Source organism: Desmodus rotundus, chromosome 7 (genome assembly GCF_022682495.2).
Source record: "Desmodus rotundus isolate HL8 chromosome 7, HLdesRot8A.1, whole genome shotgun sequence".
In the NCBI taxonomy this organism is placed as follows: Eukaryota; Metazoa; Chordata; class Mammalia; order Chiroptera; family Phyllostomidae; genus Desmodus; species Desmodus rotundus.
This window is the reverse complement of record NC_071393.1, coordinates 96,647,824-96,674,320: the sequence shown is the minus strand read 5'-3', so window position 1 is coordinate 96,674,320 and position 26,497 is coordinate 96,647,824. Positions and strand designations below refer to the sequence as shown.

Here is a 26,497-nt window from a genome sequence, read left to right as displayed (position 1 = left end):
TCTGGAGTGTGGGGCTGGAGGCCATGGCGGGGGTGGGAGGAACATTAACTTCTTATCGTGTATCCTTATATACCACCTGAATGCTTAGCCATAATTTAAAAACTACTTGTAGAAAGTGATGAGGCAGGAGCAAACATTTTGAGGGAACCTCTTCTTTTCCAACTACCTGCTGAGTGCTGCCTGCGCTTCGCCTTGTCTGTATCTGCAGGGACCGTGGGTTGGGCACTAGGACCCTTTCCCAGGAGGCAGAAACTGAAGTTTCAAGGGGCAAAAGAACTTGTTCAGGGTACCCCCCCTTATCCATCTTCCTTCAATATGAGACAGAGCATTTGTAAAATAGGGAAATTCTTTCCAAACTGGGGCAGCCCCCTGCCACCATCCTGGGGACTGCTCGCCTAACCAGGTGGCAATCCAGGAGGTCGGCAAGAAGACGAGACAAAAGGCTGCTGATGGTGGCCGAGCTTGAATCCAATTTCTGGAAATACCTCCATACCTCAGAAGAGGAGGGGCCCTAGGGACCCCAGGGCTGCACACTGTTCAAGTAAACAACACTCGGCAAGCAGGGCTCAAGCACATGAAGGGAAGCGCTTCCCTAATTAAAACTACATCAGCTTCAAAGCAGATGCAGTTGCGGTTCCAGGGAGTGGTGCTGCTGCAGACCAGGGAATCACAGGGTGAGGGCGGGGCCTGGGAGCGTGGTGGGAGCCCCCAGGCAGCCCCCACGTAAGGCCTGTCTGTGCCAAGTCTTTGGTCGCTGCAGGAAGTTAGCTCTGTGTTTTCTCATCCCTCCATTCTTCCCAATAAAGCAGTCTTGTGATTTTCGGGTAACAGACTTTGCAGCGACATTTTAAAACACTAGATTTTATTTGTCCTAGGGTCTGCCAGCACACACTGTAATTAAGATGTTGATTAGTAAACAGTTTCCGTATATGACAGACAATGCAGTTAAAGCCTACAGTTAGGTCAATATGTGATTTAGATTTGCCATTTAAAAAAATCTCATTTAAATTTTGCATACATTAATCACTACCACACTTCAAGGTTCTGATATCCACCTGACTACAATATTAAAATAAAACTTGCTGCCCCAGGGAAATCCTACTTATTCTTAATTGTTTCAAGGCTTTGATGGGCTTTTAATCTAAGATTAATTTATGCAATTTTAAATAACTCTTCTTATGATTAATAAGCTTGAAAATTAAAAGGAGTCTAAAGCAATTATAATGAGCATTTGGTCATAACCTCATTAGAAGAAGGAGTGAAGGATACAGCTCTGGAATTCTTACAAGACCACAATTTAAGGTTACTTTTAGAGAAGTCAAGCATAGTTCCTGAAATTGCAAAGGCAGGTTAGCAAAGGTCAGTGTTAAAATGACGGCTAGCTAGATTAGCATACTAATGATTTTCCCTGAGAGTGACAGAAAGGACACTGAGAAGAAGATGCAGAAAGAGAGACAAGTGACATGTTGCCAAGAAGCTACGGGCTCTGAACTCAGTTTCCTATTCTTTTGGCTGGAGACCTTCACGGAATTTCAGAAAGAGCCAGAGCGTTAGGACATCCCTATTCATAAACCAGTTCCAGCCGGATCATCTGGTCCAGTGGAGCAGGTGGAGACCAGCCCTCCACCTGTCGTGGCAGCCTCGCATAGCCACTGCTCTGCTTACGGGCCAGCAACGCGGTGTTGCAGCCGCTTTCCTCTCCGGTGTGCAAAGCCCTGCCAGACCCTGGATCCACCTCACCAGCTAACTCTACCCCTTTCATTTCCTCTGGTCTCAGCTTGTGCTGCTGCTTCTTCCTGGAACACCTTCTGTTGCTACAAACAGTGGTGATGATAATACTACTGGTTAACCATTCATCGGGTACTTATTTATGCCAGACACTGTGCTAAGCATAACACACTTTTACTTAAATGATCTGCTTTGTGAGACCCAATTTTTATAGGCGAGGAGCCTGAGTGTGAGAGTCAGTAACATGTCTGAAGATGAGTAGCTAATAAAGGAGAGGTGGAGGGATGGGAGGAGCTGGCTCTGCTGAGCCACCACTTTCTAATTTCTGTATTCAGACAGATTCTAACAACCCTCCAGGTCCAGCTGGAGCCAAGCTGCCTCCCTGACCACTGAGCACTCACGGTGGGCGGGGGGTGCGGGTGCAAACCAGCAGCACACAGCCCATCCTGCCTTCTCTGAATGGCTCCTGTGGGCGCGTCTAGTCTGCTCCTTCAGGACCTGACGTTTCTTCTGGCCCATTTGAACCCATCACAGCACCTCACAGAGGCAGACAACAAATACCTCTTGAACAATTGACTGTTTCACAATAACTCCGTCCAAAAAGATGCTCCTTACATCTTACCAATAACAGGACAGACACAAAACGTGAAGGCTTTCTAATGTCTGGGAGGAATAATCCACAGAGGTCCATCCACCCCTAAGAAATGACCGATTTCTTGGACACCAGCTGTAAACATCCAACATTCATATACTTTGTTCTAAGTGACATTCAGCTACACTAAACACATCTATTTTCCAAGAAGTTACTAGTCAGAAATGCCCAGAACATTAGACAAGACAATCATGACCCAAAGTGGCTGGATGATTTAGGGTTCCACATGTCTAGCCCTTCACAGTTTACAAACACACTTTAATCAACTTATCTAATTAAAAAAAATTGTTCAAGGTTGGTATCACCACCTCCATTTTATAGATGAAGAAGCTGAGGCTCAGGTAAGCTAAATAAATTGATCACCCAGTTACTTAGGGGCAGAGACTTTACTTGAAATCCTGTCTTCTCATACCCACATCAATGCTCTCTCCAGTTTACCCTGTTGCTTCTTGTCTCATGGTCACGGTAGAGTCATTTTCAAGTCCTAGAGCCTATCCCCAGCCTCTCCAGACTTCACTCAGGGGACAGAGTCTGTCCTGCCAGCTGTCTGACACAAACCTTCCCCACTCTGCAGTTCTCCCACCCTGACCACAGAATGAGTGGGGCTGGGGCAGTGCCTGCACTCCCGCGGCTCCCACTCCCTGAAGCCTGCGTTGGTGCGGACACCGCGGGCTGTCCTCCAGCCTCGGTCTGCTTCCTGGCTGCTTTCCTGATGGACCCTGAACTCTGTTGGGCTCCCTAATCTGTGTGACCCAACTACTTTGTCTCTTCAGGCACTCCCCAGTCTGCCTTCTATTTCACTTAGCTCTCCGACCCCTAGTTTTATTGATATACAAGTGACATACAGCAGTGTTTTAAGTTTTAGGCGCACAGTGTAAGATTTCACTTATATATATTGTGAAATAATTACCACAATAAGTTTAGTCAACTTTCATCATCTCACACAGATACAAAAGAAAGTTTTTTTTCCTGGTAGTGAGAACTCTCTTTATTCTCTCAACTTTCAAATATGCCACAGAGCAGTGCTGACTACAGCCATCACGAAGTACAGTACATCCCTAGTACTTTGCACTGGAAGTTCGTACCTTCTGGCCACCGTCATCCGATTCCCCCACCTCTGGTAACCACCAAGTTCTTTATGAGTGTTTTTAAAAATAGATCCCACATGTAAGTGAGATCATACGATATTTGTCTTCCTCTGACTTACTTCACTTAGCACAGTGCTAAGGTCCATCCCTGTTTCATTAATGGCAGGGTTTCCTTGTTTTACGGCTGGGTAATATTCCACTGTGTGTGTGTGTGTGTGTGTGTGTGACGTCTTCATCCATTCATCCTCTGATGGATGCTTAGCTTGTTTCCCCAACTTGACTACTGTGAATAACGGTGCTATAAACGTGGGGGTGCAGATAGCTCTTTGACGGTGTTTTCATTTCCTTTGGATATATACCCAGAAGTGGAATCGCTGGGTCATGTGGTAGTTCTGTTTTAAATTTTTTGAGGAGCCTCCATACTGTTTTCCAGAGTGGCTGTACCAGTTTACAATTCTACCAACAGTACATGAGGGCTCCAATCTTTTATCTACGTCCTTGCCAACATTTGCTATTGATTTTTTGATGACAGCCATTCCGACAGGCAGGAGGTGGTTTTTCTTTGGACTTCCCTCTGATTAGTGATGTTGAGCGCCTTTTCATGCACCTGCTGGCCATCCATATGACTTCTGTGGGAAAATGTCTCTTCAGATCCTTTGCCCATCTTAAAATTAATTATTTACTTATTTGCTGCTGAGTCGTATCAGTTCTCTCTGTATTTTGGATATTCGCTCCTCATTGGCGATTATATCTCTCCCTATTCTGCAGGCTGTCTTTCACGTAGTTCGTTTGGATCGAACAGCTTCTCGGTGCCTTATGCCATGCTGGCTGCAGGAAATTCAGCGGCTGCGGGAAAGCTGTACTTCCTCACCGCGTGGCAGGCTCTGGAAGGGGAGGCTAGTGTCTGACCAGCTTTGGGTCCCCTGCAGCTGTGCAACTCAGGCAGCTGCTCTGGGAACTGTTTGCTACTGGTTTCCGACAAGATAAGCAGCTATGTCACAGTGTCCATCAGCACGTAGCTTCCTTCGGTGAGAAAGTTTTGCTACAAAAAAATCAGCCAAAGTAAACAGAACACTTTGAAACAGGCTTGACTCATACTTTGGCACAAACTCCTTACCTGGTGTTCAAGAAACAGCTCAGGTACCACCACCAGTCTCTGGTCCATCGTTGGGTAGTATGCAACTGTAGCACCTAGCAATGCATTCTGCACATAGAATGTGCTCCGTAAAGTTTGCTGGAAAAAAAATTTCTCCCAAACATGGGGAACAATGTGCCTTGGAAGCTGCTTGTTTCCGTAACCATGGAGGCAGCACTGGAAAGAGAGCAGGTCTGCGGCAGGGTAAGTGGCAGACAGAACATACTCCACCCTCGGTGTTTGCTGGAAGTTGACAAAACCAAAAAAACAGTAACAAAAATTCCCACAGCTTCCCCTCAGATAACCAGCTAACAGAACAGGAGCAAACTGCTGGTGATTACTTCTCCCCCTGTTCGGTTCGCTTGCACAGAGGGCCACAGGAGTGATGAACGATCATCCCAGAGCGGCGTCCTGGTGTCACAAACACTGAGCACTGCAGCCCTACACGTTTCTTTGCGCGGTATCTGCACTTAGTGTATTTCTGATGGCAAGAAATAGTCCCACTGAACTGAAATTCTCACAACCACGGTAACAGTGCCCTGCCCACCGTGCACAACAGATAAGCTCTGAGGGAATGCAGAACAGTCCGTGTTCTTCCTGGCTGCGTGACTCCCGGCACCTCAAGTAACCTCTAAGCCCCAGTTTAACACGTCAGTAAAATGGGAATAAGAAAAATCCTCATAGTGGTTGTGTGAAGGTCAAATGAGATAACTATTTGAAAAAACTCTACAAGCTCAGTGTTTAAAAAATACTATTTAATCTTTTTTCTATAATAAATCTTTTTAAAGGTTAAAGAACAGAAGACTTTCGGAATTTATCTGCAGCTTATCCAAGTTGCATGCCATTGTTACACCAATTTCTTCGGAGTACGTTCGGAGAAGACGTTGTGGTACGGATTTTGGCTGGTGTGGACAGTGGAGGGTCTGGTACTTTTCCCCATGATCCAAGCCGTGCCTCACACTGGGTGTGGAAAGTAACACACTCACGTAAGTACCCAAGTGTTAGCCTGCGAGGCCTGGTTCATCTGTTACCCCATTCACAAAGTCTCTCCAGAAAACTCTGGCTGAAAGAAATCCTGCCTTCCCAGAACTTTTTTTTACTTGTTAAATCCGTATCACTTCAACTTAGTAACTCTTTAGTGAGCTGTCCACTTGGGGCTCAGGACCAGGCTGTGTGCTAAGGCTACGCAGATAAATTAGATGTGATCTTGTCCTCCAGGAACTCCTGGTCTTATTTATGTGCTGCTACCAGTTATGCAAACAAGCTACTGCCTCAAAGTGTGAAAAGGGCACCAACAGAGGTACCTGCCAGAAGGAGGGCACATAACAACAGGAAATCATCAACCCTACTGAAACACGCCTGGGAGCGCTTCCTAGGGGCTGAGTCAGTGGGGTCTTGAAGGCTGAATGGGAGTTCACCATGTGGACACGGGGAAAGGGCATTCCTGGCTGAGGAAAAAGCCCAAGCAGAGATCCGATCATGCAAGAATGTCTCAAGCATTTGGGGACCGTTAGAAAGGTAGAGTACAGGGTGCGTGGAAGGGAGTGCCATGAGGTGGAAGGGGCAGGGGAAGGTGGGCAGTGGCAAGACAGGGCCTTTGGCGAGTCTGACGTTCTACCCTGTGCTTGGCTGTTTACGTCCTCACCTTCCTTGCTAGACTGTCAGCCGGCTGAGGTCAGGACTCAGGGCTGACACACACACCGCTTCCTCAGCCTCAGGTGGGATGCTCTGCGCAGAGGGCGACACGAAAATGGCGAGTGCGTGCCGAGGTGCGCACTGTGACACTCAAAGCGTGTTCTCTCCTGTCTCACAACAGCAGAAACGGCTGAAAAACTCATCTGCGCCGGACGTGCAGTGAGTTGTAATTCAGCCAGCTGCCTAAAAGCTAGCCTGCATCTTCCTCTGGTGCTTAACCCACTTTCCAGATGAAGCGGCGCTGGTGCCTGCACAGGAGGGCCGGGAGGGGGCCATTCCGAAGGCAGGGAGGGGACTGTGCCCGGCCAAAGCTCCACCGACCTCCCTGACAGGGGAGGGAAAGCTTGTTTAGGGGAAAGGACTTTCCAGCCTCAGGCCCTGCATACACGGGCATTCCAGGGTGGCCGAATGGCCTTCGCCAATGTATTCCAGAGGCAAGACTGTGGCTTAAAAAAAAAAATCATGTTTAATTTAAAAATTAGAAACTGGAGCAGACTGTGAGCACAGGGGTTGATTGAAACAAAATTTAAATTCCTGTCAAGCCCATTTAAACATGGGGGCCCTTCATAGACAATTAGCTGCTCCCTGTGAACGCTGAATCAACTCAGGCCTGGTCACTGCGAGGAGAGAGGCACCTACTGTGAGGCGCTGGAAAAAAAATTAACTAAAATCAGGCTGTATGAAATATTTAGCCTTCCAGTATATCACAGGGGTTTGAAAGTGTAAACAAGACAAAAATCGATTCCTTGGTGCCCTCAAATCAATCCCCCAAAATGGTTAGGGCATCTGTTTCTGCTAAATTTTGTTTACATCGGCAGATTTGCCTTAATTGCAGTTGTTTATCTCTCATTGTCCCTGGGGCCCTAATCTCCCGATTACTAATACTTAACACTCATTTCACATCTAAAGCTACTTCTAATCCTCAACAGGTTTTGGGCGCTCTTAAAATTATTGAAACCGCAGAGGCGGGAGACACAGCCTCTTTGTGAAAGGAACATTTTCTTATCTACTACCAGCTGGGCCCAATCGTCACCAGGGATGGTGACAACAAAGGTGCTAAAAGGCTCTTCCACAATGACTGCTGCTCCACTGGGGATTCAGAGGATAAAAAGGAGCTTTGATGGAAAAATCTGAACCAGAGGCTAAAGCAGTCCAGCCAAATAAAGTTACTGTCATAATCAGATGCTGTCAATCACCATGAAAATCCAATTAAAAATGTTTCAGCACAGCCCTCTTAAGTGGAAAAATGTACCGTATTTATACAAATTTTTGTCAACCCCACACCAATCCCACAATTAGAAAGTCCTGCTATTAATTGAATCCCCCTCCCCCCAAGTTCAAAAGAGATGCAGGCCACTCAGAAACCTTTTGAGGGGGCTGAGACTCATGCAGGCTATTGGTATACAATTAAGAGTTAATCGGGTTCCATTTGAAAATTCCAATTTTATTTGTGTCAAGGGAACCTTTGCAAGAATAAACAAACGGTACCTATTCTCCTACTTCGGAGTCAGTGACCATTTATACTAGGAGAACAGAGAAGCGGTAAACCAGGATACTGGAAAGAAACTAGTCCATGCCCCGGCAAATGTCCCTCGGTAGACCAAGGCCTAACATTTAATTCTAATCTTGAAAATTAAGTAGAGGACAGAAGGCCCAAATGTCTCTACTGCCTTTCTGCTGTCTCCAAATGGCCAAGTGAACCTCAAACTATCTGTAGGCAGATAGTTTGGCCCCCCAAAATAACTGAAACCACAAGACTTACGGTCCCCGTAGGTCTCTCTCAAAACTGCTACAAATTAAAAAGCAAACAACCCATTACACAAATCCAGCTGGTTGCAACTGTAAATAGGAAGCTTCTGAGATTTTTTCAGCCCTTGAAATTCCTGGATACTCATTAATTATTGACAAGAATTGCATCTATTTATTGGAGTGTACTCACAGGAAAACAAGTTTGCTGTCTTCAATAGTAATTCCCAAATCACAGAGACCAGGCTTCAAGATCCTTTTCTATTTCTCTGACAAGTGGCTAAATGTCTCTGGTCTTTTTCAACCTAATCCATTACTCCTAAGAGCTGGGGGGCAGGGGAGGTAGGAGGGCATGCATCTGACGTGCTGCTAGATAAAGACCTCGGGGTCCCCTGCCATCCATCTACCCAGGCAGAGACGGTGCTGGCCAGGTGGCCTCCTCTGGGTTTTGGCTCTCTGATTACCTCCCGATTCGAAATCAACTATTGGAGGTGAATTCTCTGGTAGTCGTGGTGGTCAGAACTCAAGCCAAAGCCCACAGATGCTGCGGAGCAACACGGGCTTGACACCTTCTTGCTCTTCCCAGACTTCCAGGGCAGAAGAGCTGACTCCCAGTGCCTGTTCTGACTGGTCAGGCCCAAGCTGTGCTGGTTGATAAATGCTTTGAAAAATTATCCCTGCAAACACTGCAAGATCGTAGAGATTCTTTAATTTTGGCACCAAATTATTTTACCATAGGACCTGTCCTAAAAGGCGGCCAAACAGAAACCATTGACCGTGTATTTATTCTGGTGTGTTCATCCTAACTTCCACCGAACATCGCAGAGCCCAGGGGTGGCTTGCTTCTTTTCTGGTCGGTCTCCTAAGTGTCACTCTGTGAGTTTCTGGAGAACAAGGGAAGTGCCTTTGTCTTTACCTATTCAAAGTCTGGTGAGGTGTTTTTTTTTTGAAATGGATTAGAGAGAATAGCACGTGAAAAGTGTAATCAGTGCTGGTGTCTCTTAATTACAGCAGAGACCTCACCTGAATAGAAGCCAGTAGCACAGAACCAAGTCAGGCAGCAAGCTCTGAGATAGTGAACTACCTTCAAGGAACTCATACTCTAGCTGGCAAAAAAAGGCACTAAGTCAGTGAGTTTCACCTCTGCCGGCTCCCTATAACTACCTGCAGAGCTTTAACAAGTAAAAAAGTACCCTCTCCCTGGTCCAAATGCCAGAGATCCCCTGACTGGGGTTGGGATCCAGACATTTTTTTTCTTTTTTTTTAACCTACTCAGACGATTCTGATGAGTTGCTGGGGTTAGAAACCACTGTACTACATGAACCCACTTGTAAATATAAGGTGAATATGTAATTCATGTAATTAAGCGCTGTTCCAAGTTAGAGACAAGAAATTCTGAGGGCTTCAGAGCAGAGTACGCACGGTGAAGGGGAAGGGCGGGGAAGAGACGCAGGCGGAGGACGCAGACCCTCACGGACAGGGGAGAGGAGGCCACAGCAGGACCACAGAAACTGCCCAGGAGCCCAGTAGCACCAGCGAGGGACTAATGTCTGACGTACTCCAAAGGGCAGTTTAGCCCCCGTGAAGGTGGCACGACGTCGAAGAGCGACCTGATGGATCCACTATACTGCGTCCCGGGTAACCAAACTACTTCGAGGTCAAGGTGACCCCGCCTCATTGTGCCTTGAAACTCGACGCTGGGAAGATGACCGCCGGCCCAGGAAGACGGGAAAGCAGCATTGCAGGCAGGAGCTCAAACAACCGCAGTCTTAAGCAGGCAAATCATCACTATGTTAAGAGCCCTGACTTGACTGATGGAGGAAGAAAGTTATCCTTAGCTGGGAAATTAAAACCGTCAGATTGCCGTGATCAAGGAATGACAGATTTTATCTATCTGTGTCTGTCTCTAGGTGCATGTACACAAACCCTCACACACGTTTATTTGCTGAAGTCTTGTGAAAAGATTAAGCAGTCATGTTTATGGAAAAACAAAGCTTGTTTTCTGGGGTTATAATCTCTCTGTTCTTGCTGAAGTGCTAACGTGTCATCAAAAATTCAAATTAAAGCTGTCTGATTTAGCGCGATCTCAAGCGTCCAGACAGCGAGCGATTCTGCTGTTGTAATTATGTGCAATTAAAAAGCTAAAGTCAACTTCTTACTAGTGGATTCCTATTTATAAGCAGACATAAACAGATGATTTTAATGGCCTTCAGAACTTGAAAATAATAGAAAGAAAATCATTACATGGTTGTCAACTGGCCCCTATGTGGAGTCCCACGCTTCCGTTATAATCCCAGCCAGGGTTTCTCCCTGCAGTTTCTGGGTGCCGTACTAATGAGCTGATTTGCACCTCCAGATGAATAACAAAAAGCAAAAATATCTTTAAGGGTGGGCAACAAGAGACATGTGTGAGTCTGGCCCTAACAGTCTATTTTAAAATGTGACCTATATGACATAGGCAATAGCTAAATGTAATCAACTACAACCAAGTTCAAAACTGCTTATTAAACCATCATTAGTATCTTAGAAAGTCAGGATTGCAAGCACAGTGATCCATGAGCACTGTGCAAGGGAGCTGGAGAAATGTGGCTGTCCTCATTCTTGTGCTTAGGGCACGTGTGGGCCCTGGACCAAAATCAGTGGAAACTCCTCTTTGCTCCATTCACTAGAAAGCGGTGATACTGTTGGGTTTTATCCGGGCCTCTGTGCTCCCAGAAGGAGTGACAGGTAGGGACTCGCCCCACTCTTTTGTCCACCACAAAGGACCACCCCGATTGCCCAGAGAGAAGACCTTTTTCCACCCTTCCTCAGGACCTCCCCGGGACTGACCGCCGACCTCCTTGTTTACCTGCCTCCCCCTTCTTTGAGACATTCTTCATGAACAAACATTCTCCCCACTGCAACAGACTGAATAAAACAATTTCCTTCATTTTCCAGTGCATTTTGTCTTTCAGACTGGTCAAAAGGTGAAGGTCTAACAAAGGTGAACGAAGCCATTTGGGTGTAAGCCCAAAAGTCACACTGGAATTTGAGTGGAGGGACAAAATCTAACGTGGTGATTTCTCCAATTTTTAAAAGGGACCACATAGATGTCCAATTTACCACATACTTTGATTAACCGAGAGAACAACCGACGAAATTATCTGAAAATGTAATTACAATCAGGTTTGGGTAAGCAGAAAAGCTGCCAGTGACAATTTAATTTAGAGGAGTTAAACAAGTTAACATCTCTTTGCAAGTAATTAAATGTTTAAACAGATTTTTCTGGAGCAGTTTGGTGTTTATTAGCCCCCAAACAATACCACCTCTTACACATAAAGCCTTCTCTGAGAAATGAGACGCCTTCAAGTTTGCAGCTGCTGGCTTTAGAAGGGAAAAACCTGAAAGTGATCCTTTGCTCGTAACTGGCCCCCTCCCCCGGGGACCCTCTGTGTCATGTGTTCCCAGCCACGCCATCTACTTGCTTCCTAAGTAAAACGTCAAATTTTAATTGCAAACTGCACTTTGTGTTTCTTCTTAGGAGCCTGAACGGAAAACCAAACTTGAGAAAGTGCTAAACGAGGACACCCTATTCCAGAATGCAAGGAAACGCACAAAATAACAGGCATTATTAGAACCGAAGGAGGAAACCCATGTTTTTAAACAATTACTAACGCAGTGTAGTAATAGCATAAAGACAATTCCTGCGCCAGCTTGTTTCTCTGAAATTCTCTCTGCCACTGAACAGCTAGAACAGATAATAACTATTAGTAAATCAAACTCCTCTGCAATATCCAGCTGTGCCTCGCGCATTTACATACAGATAGAATGGGTATATGTTTTTAATATGTATGCGACACGTACTTTTACCACAGCCAAAGTGCGTGCCACAAAGGCGGAGGAGAATGGGAATCGGATCAGCATGAGATAATAAAGTGGCCTAGATAAAGTATTAGCCAGCGATTGATCTCAAACCGGGTGCTGCTTCTTCTGACCTGATTACTTACTATGCATAGATTCCATTAAATAGAGCTTAGACATGGAAAGCTTCTGGAAATGCTTTAAATGCATACAAGGATCTATAGTATTCTGAACCCCCATTGTAACTGCAGAGGTGTCCACAGCCCACACCCTCCCTGTTCAAGGCAAGGCCCATAGTCAGGATCGGCTGGGAGGTTAAAGGGCTCCTGACAGCTGGTGGGAAGCACTGCCCAGTCCAGCAGACCAGGCCTTTCCCTTCCAACCCCCACGCCAAGCAAGTCGCCTCCGAGTGAATGCCTCTCTCCAGAGCTGCCTGCTGTCTGGTCCTAGCTCGACAGCTCTAACTAACAGAATGGGAAGGTAGCGAGGGAACTTCGCAATCATTCAGGGTCATGGTCCCTTTGAAAAACTGATGACAGCCATGAATCCTTCTTTTCAGAAAAAAATGCAAATCCCCACATGCATGCAGAATTTGGGATGTAATTTCAGGGCCTCTCACAGACTTCCTGAGGTCAGAGACCCCAGGTCAAGGACTGGGGACCTAGTCCACCCCTCTGTTTTGCAGATGAAGACACTGCAGTGGGAGGGAACTGGGAGTCGCTAAGGGAAGGGAAGTGTGGGGGCTTTCCTTGCAGTCACGGCCTGCCTGAAAGGAAGACCCATTCTGCAGGGGGTCTATGGCTCACACAGCAAGTGGCCCATACTACAGTGTTTCTCTTTGGGTCCCTTTACTTAAAAATACTTAAACACATACCCTGATAGCAAAGCCAGACTCGAACCGCTCCATCTCAATGCTCCCACCTAGGCTGTTTCTGTCCCCGAGTTTAAGGGTCTGATTTTTATGTTTTCGCTTCCCTCGGTCTGACTGTAGGCGTTTTGGGAGAATTCCTCTACCACCTTTGCATTATCGCCCTCCCCTCTCTCACGGTTTCACCAGTCCTCTCTGACTGGCAGAGGCTGTTTTTGTCTTTTTTTTTTCCTTCACAGGAGCAGTGCCATCCCTGCTTGGCTGTCTGAAGCCTTCCGAACATTCTGCCTGTCCCCTCCACAGAGTTGCCGCAGCCTGAGAACGCTAAGTCTGCTGGACCCAGGTCACAGGGCTGGGGCAGCGCTGACACAAGGTGTTCCTGCGATGCCCATCAGGGGGATTTGAAAGTGGGTTCTTTCAAAATGGCGTCCGTCTCTCAGGAGCAGACAGCGGGGGTGTGGGCGCCCGTCTGGTTGTGCCAGCACGCCAAATGTCCTTGGCTGCCCGCACAGCGGGTGTTCCTGTGCTAGGTTTAAAGCCGACTCCTGATTTGTGCAACAGCCCTTAGGAGAACTGAAGAAAGGCCAGATCCTTCCCAGGAGGAAGGACTTCCCTATACTCGAATGGGAGTCTACTCCAGAGAACTCAGTCGTGGAAAAAGGTATGTGTGGGCGGTTGTGCGGCTTCTATGTCAGGTCGAAGTTTTCAGGCCTGGACACTAGGGCTCCTCCCATAGAAAGGGAATGTCTGAACAGACCGCCTAGCTGGCAGTGAGCATGTTGTCTCTCTGAACTCTGGCTTTGTGGGTGTGGGACTCCACGAGTCCAATGCCGAAGGGATCTCTAGTCCAGCAGACAGCAGAGGTTTCACGTTGCTCTGAAGGTCTGGAGCTCCCACACATGCACGCGTTGCCTAGACTGTCCTCTTGAAAACTCTCTATTAAAATTCAATCCACCCTCCAAAGGCCCTTTTCAAACGTTACATTCTCCACGTAGCTTTTCCCCGTTTCCCCAGACGGATCCCCACAGCCTGTGCAGTTCGTCACAGCAGTTCCTTTACGGAGTTATCTGTGTACTTGCTGTATCCCCTGCAACACTGCGTGCACAGGGCTGCTCTTGGTATCTTCCGTTGGGTCTGGCATAAGACTTTGCACGTGTGGTGTGTAGACATCCGCTGAATTCACTTGTGTGCCTAGTTCTGAGATCTCTCAAGATGATGCGGATCCTGGTGATAAAACTTCTCAGTAAATTCTTTACGTAGCTCAATCTCAACGGCTCTGCCAGAAAAGTGCGCCGGCGCACACGGACCCCTGCCTTCCCAAAATTAAGTGTTGAGGAAATGTCTTGGTCCAGTGTTAAAATATTTCCAATTAGAACATAAAAACCTATAATCATCTTAGGAACAGCCACACCATACAGACAAAACTGAGCAGCTAAACAACCAAGTTCATTCTAACGCTGGGATTTTAGTGGCCTCAAGAGACTAAACTTGAGTTGTACTTTTCATCTTTTGAGACTGACATGGTCAAAACCTGCAAAGGCAATGATTGTAATTCTTGGGTGTTCTAGATGTAAGATGATCCCACCAAATCGAATGACAACAACTGCTTGAGTACCCACTGTGTGCACGGCGCACACCTCCCTGCAGTCAGATTTACTCAGGCAGGGACTCGCTGCGTTTACCAGTGGCCAGGGCCACACCGGAGTTCACTTAAAAGCCTCCCAGTGGTGAACCTGTAACTCTCAGTATACCCCCCAACCCATCTGAGCTTCTTCCTTTGCTTTGGAAAACGCAGGCCCATAGGGAAACCTCGACAATCCTGCAGGTCTCACAGCCGATGCAGCCCACGCTGTGCAGACCACATTGGTACCCTGCTGCCTGGAGTTACTGTGCTTGGGAGATAAACTGCTCTTTTTGTGAAAGGCAGGCCCCCACCCACAGTGACAAATGGGCTCTACAGTTCATGCATTCCAGAGGATGCTCTCAGCTTCCAGATGGGAGCACCATCAAATAGTTGCAGGCAGAGAGGGGAAAGGAAAAATTAAAGCCATTAATATGCTAGAAGGAATAAAGAGACTGGTTCCTTAAGACTGGGTCCCTGGGATGTGACTCAGGTTCTTCAAGCCAGGGACAATCCACTTCTTTCCCATCCCCTACAAGCCCACTATTTTGGCCAGAGGTGGGCAGGGCACAACCTCCTTGACCACAGGGCCTTACACACACTCACCCTCTCCTGCCTCTCCACGGAGCCCTTTCTAAGCCAGGGGGAGCGTCACTACTGCTACACCTGAGGGAGTCCATTCATTTAAGTCAGACTGTGAGCAGCACTAGAAATGTTAAATTAAGTATAGGATGCTGCTTCCTGTGACTAAATTTTCATTGTGTTTTATTGATTTATTGATACTTATTAATTAAAAATGTGGGACAGCACACACCAGGATGTATAGTTGTAAAGAGATATATCGAGATACATATCCTTGTCTCTCTTTCTCCCCACGCCCCCACACTCGCGTGCGCACACGTGTGCTTAGGCACTGGAGGACCCACCCTAACCGTATCTTTATGACTTGCCGCCCTAGAATGGCGATCCTTACCAGTAAATACGTCAGCCTATACCACCTGCAGATGTTTTATTTGTAAGTGGCCAACTCAGTGCAGTATTGAATCATGCACCTACAAGCATTATCTGTTTTATGAAACCCTATTCCTTTGTTTTAATAGCCGAGCTACCCAGCCGTAGCGTAATAATGTACAAGGTAAATGGGTCTCCATCTCTAGAACCCGTTCCCGGTTTCCTCAAATGTGACTAACTGCAAGGGTTTCCCAACCCTCAAAGAGACCCTCTACCCCCACCAAGACCAGTTTATTCCAGACACGAAACCTGTACAACTACAAAGCACAGAGGTTTTAGGGGTGAACTTTCTTTAACTTGAAACTACCCTGAAAAAAGAAATTTTGCTCCAGGGGTGATAGGAAGGAGAAAACTACCTTCCTGGACAGCACTCATGGCGAAAAAGACGCAGACTACTATTTTATTTTGGGGCTGAAAGCTGCAGATACAGAAGTTTGCGTGCTCAGGTGCTCATGAGGATAACATACAGAGGAGGAAAACTTCTGAGCCGCATCTCTAAAATGCGTATTGTTTAAAGTGGTGAAAGGAAGCTGGGTGGGATTTGCTCTGACCGTGATAATCTGAGACGGAACGGTGTGCGGAACATTAGGAAGAGCAGACTATAATTATTATTTACTAATGCGCGAGTCTAACGTTGCTTTAACAGCCTGTGCATTGTCAAACCAACAATCTGCACTAAATAAATGACCGCTTGGGAATTGTTAGGAGCACCTCTGTTCCTCTCCCTGCTGGACTAAAAACTGTCATTTGCAATCAAAGAAAGTGGCCCTGGAGCTGAGAACAGAGCGCCAACAGCCTCATAGTGTCTCTTTCTGAGGAAAGACCAAAGATTCGCATTAGCTTGATCTTTTGCAGCCAATCTAATTTCATTCTGCATGAATCCAAGAGGGCTCCACGCCACATTCAGAATTTCCTGTAGGGCTGCACTAAACACTTCATATGCTGACTATCTCCTCTGTGCCCAGTCCTCTGAATGCTGAGAGGCTGTAAGAGCAACTGAGGACGAGGCGTAGCCTGGAGTAACCTACGACCCGTGAGCGGGAGGCAAAGGAAAAGAGCTCTGCATTAACTTCCAAACCGGCGGTGGGTTTTTAAAAAGTAAAAACTGCTATGTGAGGAGCTGAGCTTCAAATGCACCTACCCAAATTAAGTAAATACTGTTGCATCTCCAGAACCTGTGGATGTTTTAAATTCCATCCTGGTCCTTTTAACAGAATGTTAAGCATAGATATATAAATGGAGAATTCTAATGCATTATAACTAAAAAAATTTACTCACCATCAATTCCTCAGGTGCTGGCCTTTCTTTTGGCTGTTTTCGCATGCTGTAAGAGAAAAGAAAAACACAAAAACGCCTATTACCTCGATCACTTCTAAGTTGATGCTGTAATTTCCATCATTGACTACTTGTCCTGGAACTGGGATGTTATTAAAATTTGTCATGTTCAATTTTTGGCCAAAGTACAGACACATCTCGTTTTAATGTGCTTCACTTTATTGCGTTTCACAGATGTTGCATTTTTATACAAACTGAAGGTAAGACGCTTCACCAGCAAAAAGATTACGACTTGCTTGTGGCGCTGTGTGCTGCGCAGTCTGGCTGGGGCCCAGCCCGCAGTGTCTCTGGGGCGCGCCTGCACTAGGGTGCGGGTGCCCTTTCTTTTACTTTGGCCTTTACTCAGATTTGGGGGGATCTCAAGAATCAGAAATACAAAGACTTTTTAAAAATTACTCTTGCAATACAGATAAAGAATGAATTTAAATGTATCCTACTTCTATTTTCAAAACCACTGTGAAAAAAAGCAGCAATATTCTCTTCCTGATTCAGTTGTCAATTAATTTCAAATTTAAATTTAGGGAACAATATACTTCTTTTTTGGTAATTGGGATAACACAATAAAAGACACGTGACTGTTAGCTCAAATGAGAAAAAATCTCATTCCATCATTGTTACTCCAAATAACAATATATAAAACAGGTCAGGAATCTATATAATGCCACAGAAATTACAAATGGGTTATTACTGCATTATCTCGACTTTATTTTGGCTACAATGCAAGTCGACAAATTCATTAAACAGTTGTGGGAAAGTTAAGTTTGTTTAAACTGCTTAATGAATCACACTGCTCATGCAAAATATGTCTTATCTTACATGCCATAGGTATAATTAGTAGCTGCAGCATGCACTTAGCTGCGTGCTGAAGCCCCCACCCGAGACTGAGATGACTGTTTGTACAGAACCCCGTGTGTCTGTGGGATGAAGTCATGAAGAGAGGTTGCTGCTTCTGCTCGAAAATCACAGGCGGCTGTTCTTTCTATAAGGCAACCTCTGACCTTCATACAATCTTCACATTTGCTGACAGTATTTTTTTTAAGTGGAGAGATTTAATGATCATATGGTAAACAAGAACCCTAGCTATGAACCATAAATGGCATCAAGGACGTTTGCCTTCCCTATAAATAACCATATGCACCTCTCAAATACTGCATCCATTAGCAAGGAATTCAAGCTGTCTCTCCAGTGGAGTTGGTAACAGCCCTAATCTGACATTCCAAAGTAGCTGTATCTCTTGGGAAAACAAGGCTATTACCCACTATCATTTCTGTTTCGGCTTGACATCTGTGGAAATTTCAACACAGGTTATACCTCCCTCTGTCTCCATAAAACTTTTATATAACAGCTGATTAATTTTTTGGACAGGGGAGGCAAAGCTTTATCTGCTTTTATCCCTGTCTGCTCAGAACCGGCCCCACCCCCAGGGTGGTCTCGGGCCACACAGTGGGACAGAGAGAAGCGTGGTCCAGGCTCTCCGGGCAGTTTAGGAATCGCACGGTTTGTCTTTCAAGTTCTGCATTTTAAATGGGGCGTTCCCAGGATGCGCTTCTGTATGTTTCTAGGAATTTCATGCAAGGGAAACTAAGAGAGAAAGACTAATGCGTATTTCTGAATAATGGCTGTAATACTAATGAAGTCAGGATTCCAGTGTTTACCCTGCATGTATGTTTTTCCCAACATGGCATGATTTGGGAAAAAAGTGTCTGTAGAGTGAAAACAGTTTTTAAAACTTACAGAGTATTATGTAAGTATTTTAAATAAATAGAAACTGTTAATAAAATTTCAAAAGTCAGGGGGAAAAATCTCTTCTCTACATATTTTTCTATGGAATGTAAACTGTATGAGACATTTTTATTAAGAGGTAACATATTAGTCAAAAAGGTGATAAAGCTTGACATTTAGACTGAGGACTACTTCTTGGTTTCACTTTAGCGTAAGCATCAGATGGATCACGGGGGAGGGACGGGGACAGTGTGCAGCCGTTTCGGTTTAGCGCCACTTTGTGGCACCACAGGACGAGGGGTTCACTTTCCACCAGTGGACACGACTTGGAAGGGGCGATGCCACGAGGAATTCGGTGAAGGGAGAAAAGAGAAGCGAAGGTAGTTATGGAGGAGCTCCAGCATGTCCAGGTCAGTTTCTTGCTGGCTCTGTCTCCTGCCTTGGGGTGGTCACCCCTCTGCTCCTGATTCCTTCTCTCCCTGTGCTGGGGTGAGGGCGAGGGCACGGGGAGGGCAGTGGAGCAACGGGGCCTTCCAAGGCCACATACGTGCTGCCGAACGAACAGGGGAGAGGTGGATGATGTGAAGGGCTAATAAAGGAAAAGTCATTTTACTGGGAGGAAAAAGGCAGAAGGCTGAAAAAGAACCCTTGGCAGAAAAACGCCTGTTTCCTCAGGTGTAAGATGACAAGGGGCTGCCTGGAGACTCCGAGCGCCCCTTTGACCCAAATCCTGTGGTTCTTCTCAGGTCCTTAATGGTCCAAGTGGACCCAATAGAACCATGTTTTCATAGTCTTTCAAACATCAAAATTCATTGAAATGGGACATCAGTATCGCGTTTAAAATACAATCAAAGATAAAAGTTATTTACTGAAAATCCAATAAATTAATAAACTATGCTGCTTCCACTTAGTGACGGACAGTTTTATGGGTAACTTGAGGTTACATTAATAAAAATAAGCTTCACATGTCTGCTCATTGGGGGCTATAAAATTGTGTATTTCTTACAAAAATAAAAAGTGGATAGCAGCAGTATCTGTACTCAAAGAAGTAGCCTGATTCTCAGTTTATTAAAACAGAAAATGTCTCTGAAGTACAATCCTTTGTGTAAATAATGTTTACATAATTTAAACGATTTCTTCAGCTTTGCCGCCCCATCTGCCCAAGGCCCTGAAGTCCCTCCCATCTCCAAAAGGAAGCAGGGAGAGCCATAAGGTCTCACGGAGCCTCCGAGTTAATGGCATGTATCATTTACATTGAGGGCATGGCATGTCTGCAAACAGGCTCACCACTGAGTGATGAAATGTACAAATGGCTCGGAGAACTCTCCAACCGGAAGGACGGGTGAATCCTGGGATGGAGGAAAAACAAGTCACCAAAAGTCACAACAATTCCTTTTCTTTCTTTATGCCCTTCCTCCCCCCACCAAAGTAACAGTCTGAAGATGAATATATAACAAAGATTCACCAGCCAGTGGGAACAAAAATAAGGCCTCATCCAATTAAAAAGGTTGCCTGCACCGTCTTCCATATGCTTAGGTAAAATGCCAAATTTAAAGCCACACGCATTTTACGATTGTGAGAAACAGGAGCACAAAGAGGGAGGGGAGGTGAAAAAAGGACAATGATAGCCACAGGGCAGGAAAGAAGGTAGAAAGTGTAAATGAGAAATTAATGATTATTTAAGTAACACACAAATGGTCTTGTAATTAACAAAGAGCTGTTAAATTATTCTTGTGTTGACCTTTGTTTCTTTTACTGGATTTGCTATTTATTTACACTTTCCTTTTTATTTACATTTATTTATATATTCAACTGCTCTTAACTGTTTGCCCCTAACAGAATCATTTGGGCCAGATATGCGTGTATATATATATATTTAAATTTAATAGAAAGGCTTTTAGGGAAAGTTGTTTCCTGGAAAAGATTTCCAGCCTATTTGCCAGTCTAGGCAAATTTGTCATAGGAGGAAGGCAGTGCGTTAAGGACATAATGAAAAACTCCCACCCTGACCACCAAACAGAACTGGGGAGGAGGTGGCGTCACTGTAAAGAGCAGAAAACCACACAGCAACAAATGCTAGACGACAACTGCGCAATACAGGGAGCAAACCCCATCACCATTTGCAAAGGAAGGCTTTAAGAATTTAGGAGTTTTTTCAAGAATGACAGAGCGCGCCACTGTGTTTATAGTGTAACGGCTCAGGATGTAATGAAATTATACTGCAGAGTACTTCAACAGTCGTCTCATTAGACCTACGGTTGGAACAAGAGAGCCACATACAGTAGGCAGCTGCAAATGACTCCATTCTCATCTATTCTCATTTGCTATTAAAAATACCTTTCGGCGGCTTTTTTCCTCCCTGACATCCCTACACAAAGTGCCCTGCAAAGTATGATACATGCACCTATTTAAATTAACAAAGGAATGACTTATTTTAATCTCACTGTGCTTTGGAGTGCTTTGGCCATTTGGATGAGCAATATATCATTACATACAACCTTCCAGCGCTGCAGGCAAGAAACTCAGAGCATGCGGCATTTGGTGGGAGCCAAACAATTTCTCTAGCACACAACTGTGTCAAATGCATGCATGTATTCATTATTGAGAACGAGAGGAAATGGCTTTGATGTAGTGGAAAAAAGAAGATGATAAAAGCACCTCTGCAATATGCGTGTCATTATCAATGGTGGCAGATAGATACAATCGTACAGCCCCTATGTGATTAGTAAATATACATATAATTGCTGTGGCCAATTATCAGAAAAATGAGATCGGTAATTACAAGACAGAAGATTAACTAGAACTCTTATTAAGGCTTTGTTTCCAATTCAAAGAATTGGAAACTGCTTGAAAATACAACTTAATCAAAAGGAACTGAGGGGGTCAAAGCAGCAAAAAAAAAAAAAAAAAAAAAAAAAAAAGTAAATACAAATAAAAATAAAAAAATTCCCTAAGAGGTTAAAAGAAAAGAAATGTGAACAAAATGTTTCTTAGTTTTTGCCTATCTGTCCTCTTTGAATGTACTCTATTCATCCAGAGGAGGGGAAGGTTAGTAATTGTAAACTTAAAATTCTCATCAGTAGAGAAAGGCTTCCGAGAGGAAAGGAAAACAAAGGAAAATGAAATAAAATCTTGCCAAGTTCAAAGGATTACATGCAGCATTACACGGCGAGGACATGGAAACGGGAGGGACGATGAAATCGTCTGCTCGACAGAAACAAGACACACGATAATATGACAAGTCTTCGATAAAGGTACTATAAAATGGTCACAGAAGTCTCATCGGCTTGAAGAGCAAAAATAAAACACGGTATCAATTTCAGCCCAGCCCGTTTTAGGGAAGCCATCTGTATCGCCAGGCCTGCACGGTCTGACAAGGCCCACTTCAAGACATGATGTTTCACTGTCTCAAACAAAAACTATTTATAAAAAGAGACTTCCAAGTCTGAGTTACAAAATTACGGACTCTGCTCAGGTTGTTAGTTTTCTAAGTCATTCATTCCTGAAATGTTTTTGGTGGCTGCAGTACTGGAAGTGTGGGAATAACAGCTGCTTTAAAATGTAATGTTTAGGGAAAGGAAAGCCTACTGCCTCGATGTGGCTGAATATTTACCAAGATGGTTAAAATTCTGGACCGGTTTTCTACGAAGATTCTGGTATAAAACATGATGCTAATGTGGGCCTTATTTCAAGGTATGCTACCACGAGTAAATTAATGAATTATAGACTAGACAACTTGATGAAGATGTCATTTTAACATGGATGAGAAACAAAATGAGGAAATGTGACATCTTTGCATGGACAGTTAATTTTATTTAAGACCTGATATTGTAGCCTGTTAAGTTCCTCATAACATAAAACTAAGGAGCACTGGGTGGTACCCATGAATAATTTATTTCACTCGTGAAATCGCCAGCCCACGTCGAGTCTGCCGAACCAGGGAGTGGATTCTCATCTCAGTGGTGCCTGGGAAGAATCTCTCATCAGAGATGGGGTTGGGGGAGGGACGGGGCGGGATTCTAATCTCACACACACAACGCCAGCCATTTCTTTTCATTTTAGTCTATGGCTCTTGCATCCCTCAAAGCAGAATTTTCTGATACCGAAAACTGACAAGGGGTGGTGGCGGTCAGAGTGCCACAGAGAAACACGGGCAGAGGAGTCCTCTGAGAGCCCCCAACGCCGGAGCAGCACGCGGCTGTGAGCACTCCAGAGGGAGGAACATGCAGAGACCTGACAGTGTGCACGACGCTGGAGGATTTTTGAAGGATACTTTTTTCATTTTTAAGCAAGTGAAAAACTTCCAAGAACCTGTCGTTCCATTATGTAATTCAAATCTGTATGAAGGAGGGTGGGAGGCTCATGGGGAAGCTGCTCCAGTTTCACAGACGCTCCCAGGCAGGGAAAGCACTCGGTCCGCACAGGGCGAGGGGGGGCACTGAGAACCGTGCCACGGGCTCAGATGGGCCAGGACGCTAGTCACTGCCACTTATCAAAACTGTTCTCTGTGAAATATTGGTTCAGGCCAGATGAAGAAACATATTTCAAAAATAAAAACATAAATTGGAGAAGCAGTTACACTAATAACTCTCAGGACCAGCTGAAACAGACTCTAAATTGTTAGTAACAGTCACTCACTTTAAGACGCTGGGTGCCATACTTCACCTTAAGGGCTTTTTGGGGATGGGCTTCTAAGCATGAAGATATGGTATGAGACAGTGGACACAACCTTAACTGATTCTGGCCATCAAGGAGGACGTCTCCAAGTCTCTGAGGTTTCAGTGACCACCTGGTCGCCGCCTTTTGCTAAGCACCAGGAACACAAGCAGGCGGCACGCTAGAGAGCAGCGAAGGACAGCGGGGAAAAAAGTTTGAGTGATGCCTTTGCCTTGTGAATAATGAACAGTTCAGGAAGGTCAACCCATTACAACTGAAACTGTTTAATTATTAATTATGCACAATCTATGAGCAAAAGGACAAGTTCAGAATGTTTAATGTATGCTAACTTCGACTGGACTCTCTGGGTATTTTGTTATTAGCACTTGTCAGCAAGGTACTCAGGCATAAAAAAAAAAAGGCAAGCAGCAGGAAATCCGAGTGTGTGTGTGTACCTGGGCGCTCAAAGAGGTGGGGAGGGGGGAGGGAGAAGGAGGTCCAATTCCAACCACAGCTGCTCCGAGTTCACTTGCAGAGTAAATGTGCCCACAAGTACACCTGTGACCTCGAGAGCAGGCAAGCACGTTGAATACTCCAAATGCAGAAAACATAAATAAGAAAAATGGTTTTGAATTGACTCACTTAAAGGGGAGAACATTATTTTAGAGACACAGTTTTTTTGAAACTATGATGATTCCTGGCTTTGAAAGGACCTGTGTCATTGCTGTTTACACACAATCTGTGTTACATTAGTGATTGAACCCACGCTGGCTTCCCGGTTTTGGTACTGTACTACACTCACGGGCCGGTTACCACGGAGGAGACTGGGTGAAGGTTATGCGGGGTTCTCTGTATTACTTCTCACAACTGCATGTGAATCTACGGTGATGTCAGAATGGAAAGTTTAAAAAGAGAAAGGTTAGGAGCTAGTTTCAAAACCTCTAGTGAGGTCCAGATTCTTAGAGGAGCTTGGCTATATAAGGAAGAAGCTTGGCATAATAAGTGGAAAAATGTTAAGGTTAAGGGACCTTTGCTTAAAAAATTACGCGAGGATTTAATTTTTGCCTTTAATTCATAATTGATTGACAATGATGTGGGGTCAATTCAAACACTGATAGGGCAGAGATGGAAAATTGGGTAAAAATGATGCAATCATTCATTACTTAATTATTTCATTCATTCAACAATTTTCTTGACTTCCTACCATGTCAAAGGTACTGAGCCTGGCATTGTGGGATGATTGATATTGAATACATATCCTCAAAGAATTTGTGCATTTTTAAAAAATATTTCATTTACTTTTAGACAGAGGGGAAGGGAGGGAGAAAGAAAGGGACAGAAATACCACTGCCATGTGGTTGCTTCTCAGGCACCTCCCTACTGGGGCCCTGGCCAGCAATACAGGCATGTGCCCTGACTGGGAATTGAACTTGCAACCCTGTGGTTCACAGTCTGGCCCTCGATCAACTGAGGCACACCACCAGGGCAGAATTTGTGTATTGTTCGGAGGTTAAGACATGTATTCCTAGTAAACAGCCCTACAAGAGGGAGGAAGTGGCCAAGTAAGAGCACCAAGGCTGGGCCCTCAGCCTGTGCTGGGCAGAACTGAGGGTCCAATGCAGTTTGGCTGGTACCCGAGTTCAGAGAGGAGAGGGATGAGAACAAAATCTCAGTGTGGGGGCTGTGAGACACCTTCTTTGCTCTCCTATTTTCTTCCTTCGTCACTCTAGACAACACCTGGGGGTGAAGGAACCATGACCATCTTAATCTGTGTCCTGTTCTCTTCTCCTTGTGCAAAACAGACATTCCTTCAAATTAAGATTTTAGATTTATTAGCAGCAAAACACAAGGAAGATAGAAAGGCAACTTTTCAATCAGGGTGTTGGCTACACTGCTGAATTCTAAGGTCAGCTGTGCTGTGGTTAGATTAAACCAGCCTGGCTAGTTAAATAAAATATGGCAAGCCTTCTTAACTTTTAAAAATAGCCCATTTCTAGACTTCACGGTCTCGAGCCATCCAACCAACAGGTGGTTACATCACAGAACACCTGGAGCCTGACCACTGTTGAGAGTTATGCTCTAATATTTAAAAAATAAATCTTTCAAGTGTGATGTTTCTTTGGCCTGGCCCAACAATTTCTGGTCATTCCCATGCGGATTCCTACTAATGGGAACAGCTTTCTTAGGTCGCTGCAATCCACCCACAAGGCTGGGATCAAAGGTCACTTGTGATTCCAGTAGCTTCCTGTCAGGCAGACGGCATTTTGCTTTGTCGGACCCCACACTGGTTTTCGGTTCTCCATTGTTCACTGCCTCAACGTCGCTGTGAGACAACTGGCAGAGTCCAGAGGACAAATCTGCTCTCCCCTGGGGAGGAAACGTAGTTTGTTTGGAAAAAAAAAAGACACATAAACCAAAAACCCCAAGCATAAAACAAAACAAAAAACCCCTGGACCCTCACCTTTAAAGATACCTGCAGAAGCTAATCTACAAACCCCAAATCCAGCTGCCCAAAGTGTAATCCAACGGTAGATTTGGGAAATTAGCTCAGTTTTTAATATTCTGAAAGCCCTCAATGTTCATATCTGTATGTTTCTGCTATAACAGACTATTGCCAGGAAAAAAAAGCAGTCACATCTTATCAGAGAGCGAAAGGTGGGAAATAGGTGGACAGGTACTCCTGGTCGGTCAGAGAACGAGACAGCCTGGTTTAAGATATGAGTAAACCATAACTACACATCAGATTTATAAAAATTTCATCAGTGCTTACTAAAGACACTCACTCACAAACGTGGCCGCTCTGTGAGGGAGCAATGGGTATTCTCGCACTGTGTGTGCGTTTGGTCTGTCGGGCAGCGGAAGGAACAGCACTGGGGTGGGAATGAGGCTTTCAGGTTGGGAAGGCCTGCAGGTGGACATCATCAGAAAAGAAAGCCGCAGACCCTCCTCCGCTGGGGACCAGAAAGCCTCCTTTTACTCATCCCACTCCACACCAAGCCCTGAGCAGAGAAAGTGAAAGATGATTCAATTTCCACACTGGGTGGCCCCGTGCTCCGGGTTGCCAGATGTGACAAATTACATGTGTGGGCATTTTGGTGTGAAGTTCTGTCCACTGGGTCCGAGCTGACAGTAGCAGCTCATTTAACTTGTCTCAGATGGACCTGGAACCAGGAAGAGAAGGCATGAGTTTCTGCCACTTCAGCACCTACCTTACCTTATCTATAAACCCTTAAATCAAGGGAGAACCAGCTGTTGGCCCAGTGAACACTGCAACCATATGCTGGCATAACACGACGCATTTAAATGAACAGGGCTAAAGGAATCTGTTCCTAGGTAACTGAAATTTGAGATGATAAAGACTTTGCCCATTTTCGCTTTCTCCTAAATATGTTTTAGAAGT

The 26,497-nt window shown here is 45.1% G+C and overlaps 1 protein-coding gene across 12 annotated transcripts in view; it reads right to left on the bottom strand.

The window, feature by feature from the left end:
- Window positions 1-26,497, bottom strand: part of MAP2K5 (mitogen-activated protein kinase kinase 5) — a 250,757-nt gene that overhangs the window by 18,294 nt on the left and 205,966 nt on the right. For 5 of the 12 annotated variants that reach the window (XM_045201535.3, XM_053928534.2, XM_045201541.3 and 2 more), the window contains 3 exons: window positions 19,729-19,790; window positions 16,663-16,708; window positions 5,414-5,563 (listed from right to left, as the gene is read on the bottom strand). In XM_045201535.3, the coding sequence (XP_045057470.1) occupies window positions 5,429-5,563; window positions 16,663-16,708; window positions 19,729-19,790 (243 nt within the window). In that variant the 3' untranslated portion in view covers window positions 5,414-5,428. Of the gene's footprint in view, window positions 1-5,413; window positions 5,564-16,662; window positions 16,709-19,728; window positions 19,791-25,302; window positions 25,465-26,497 lie in introns of those variants that run through there. The other 7 variants (XM_053928531.2, XM_053928532.2, XM_053928533.2 and 4 more) reach the window with 3 other exon arrangements.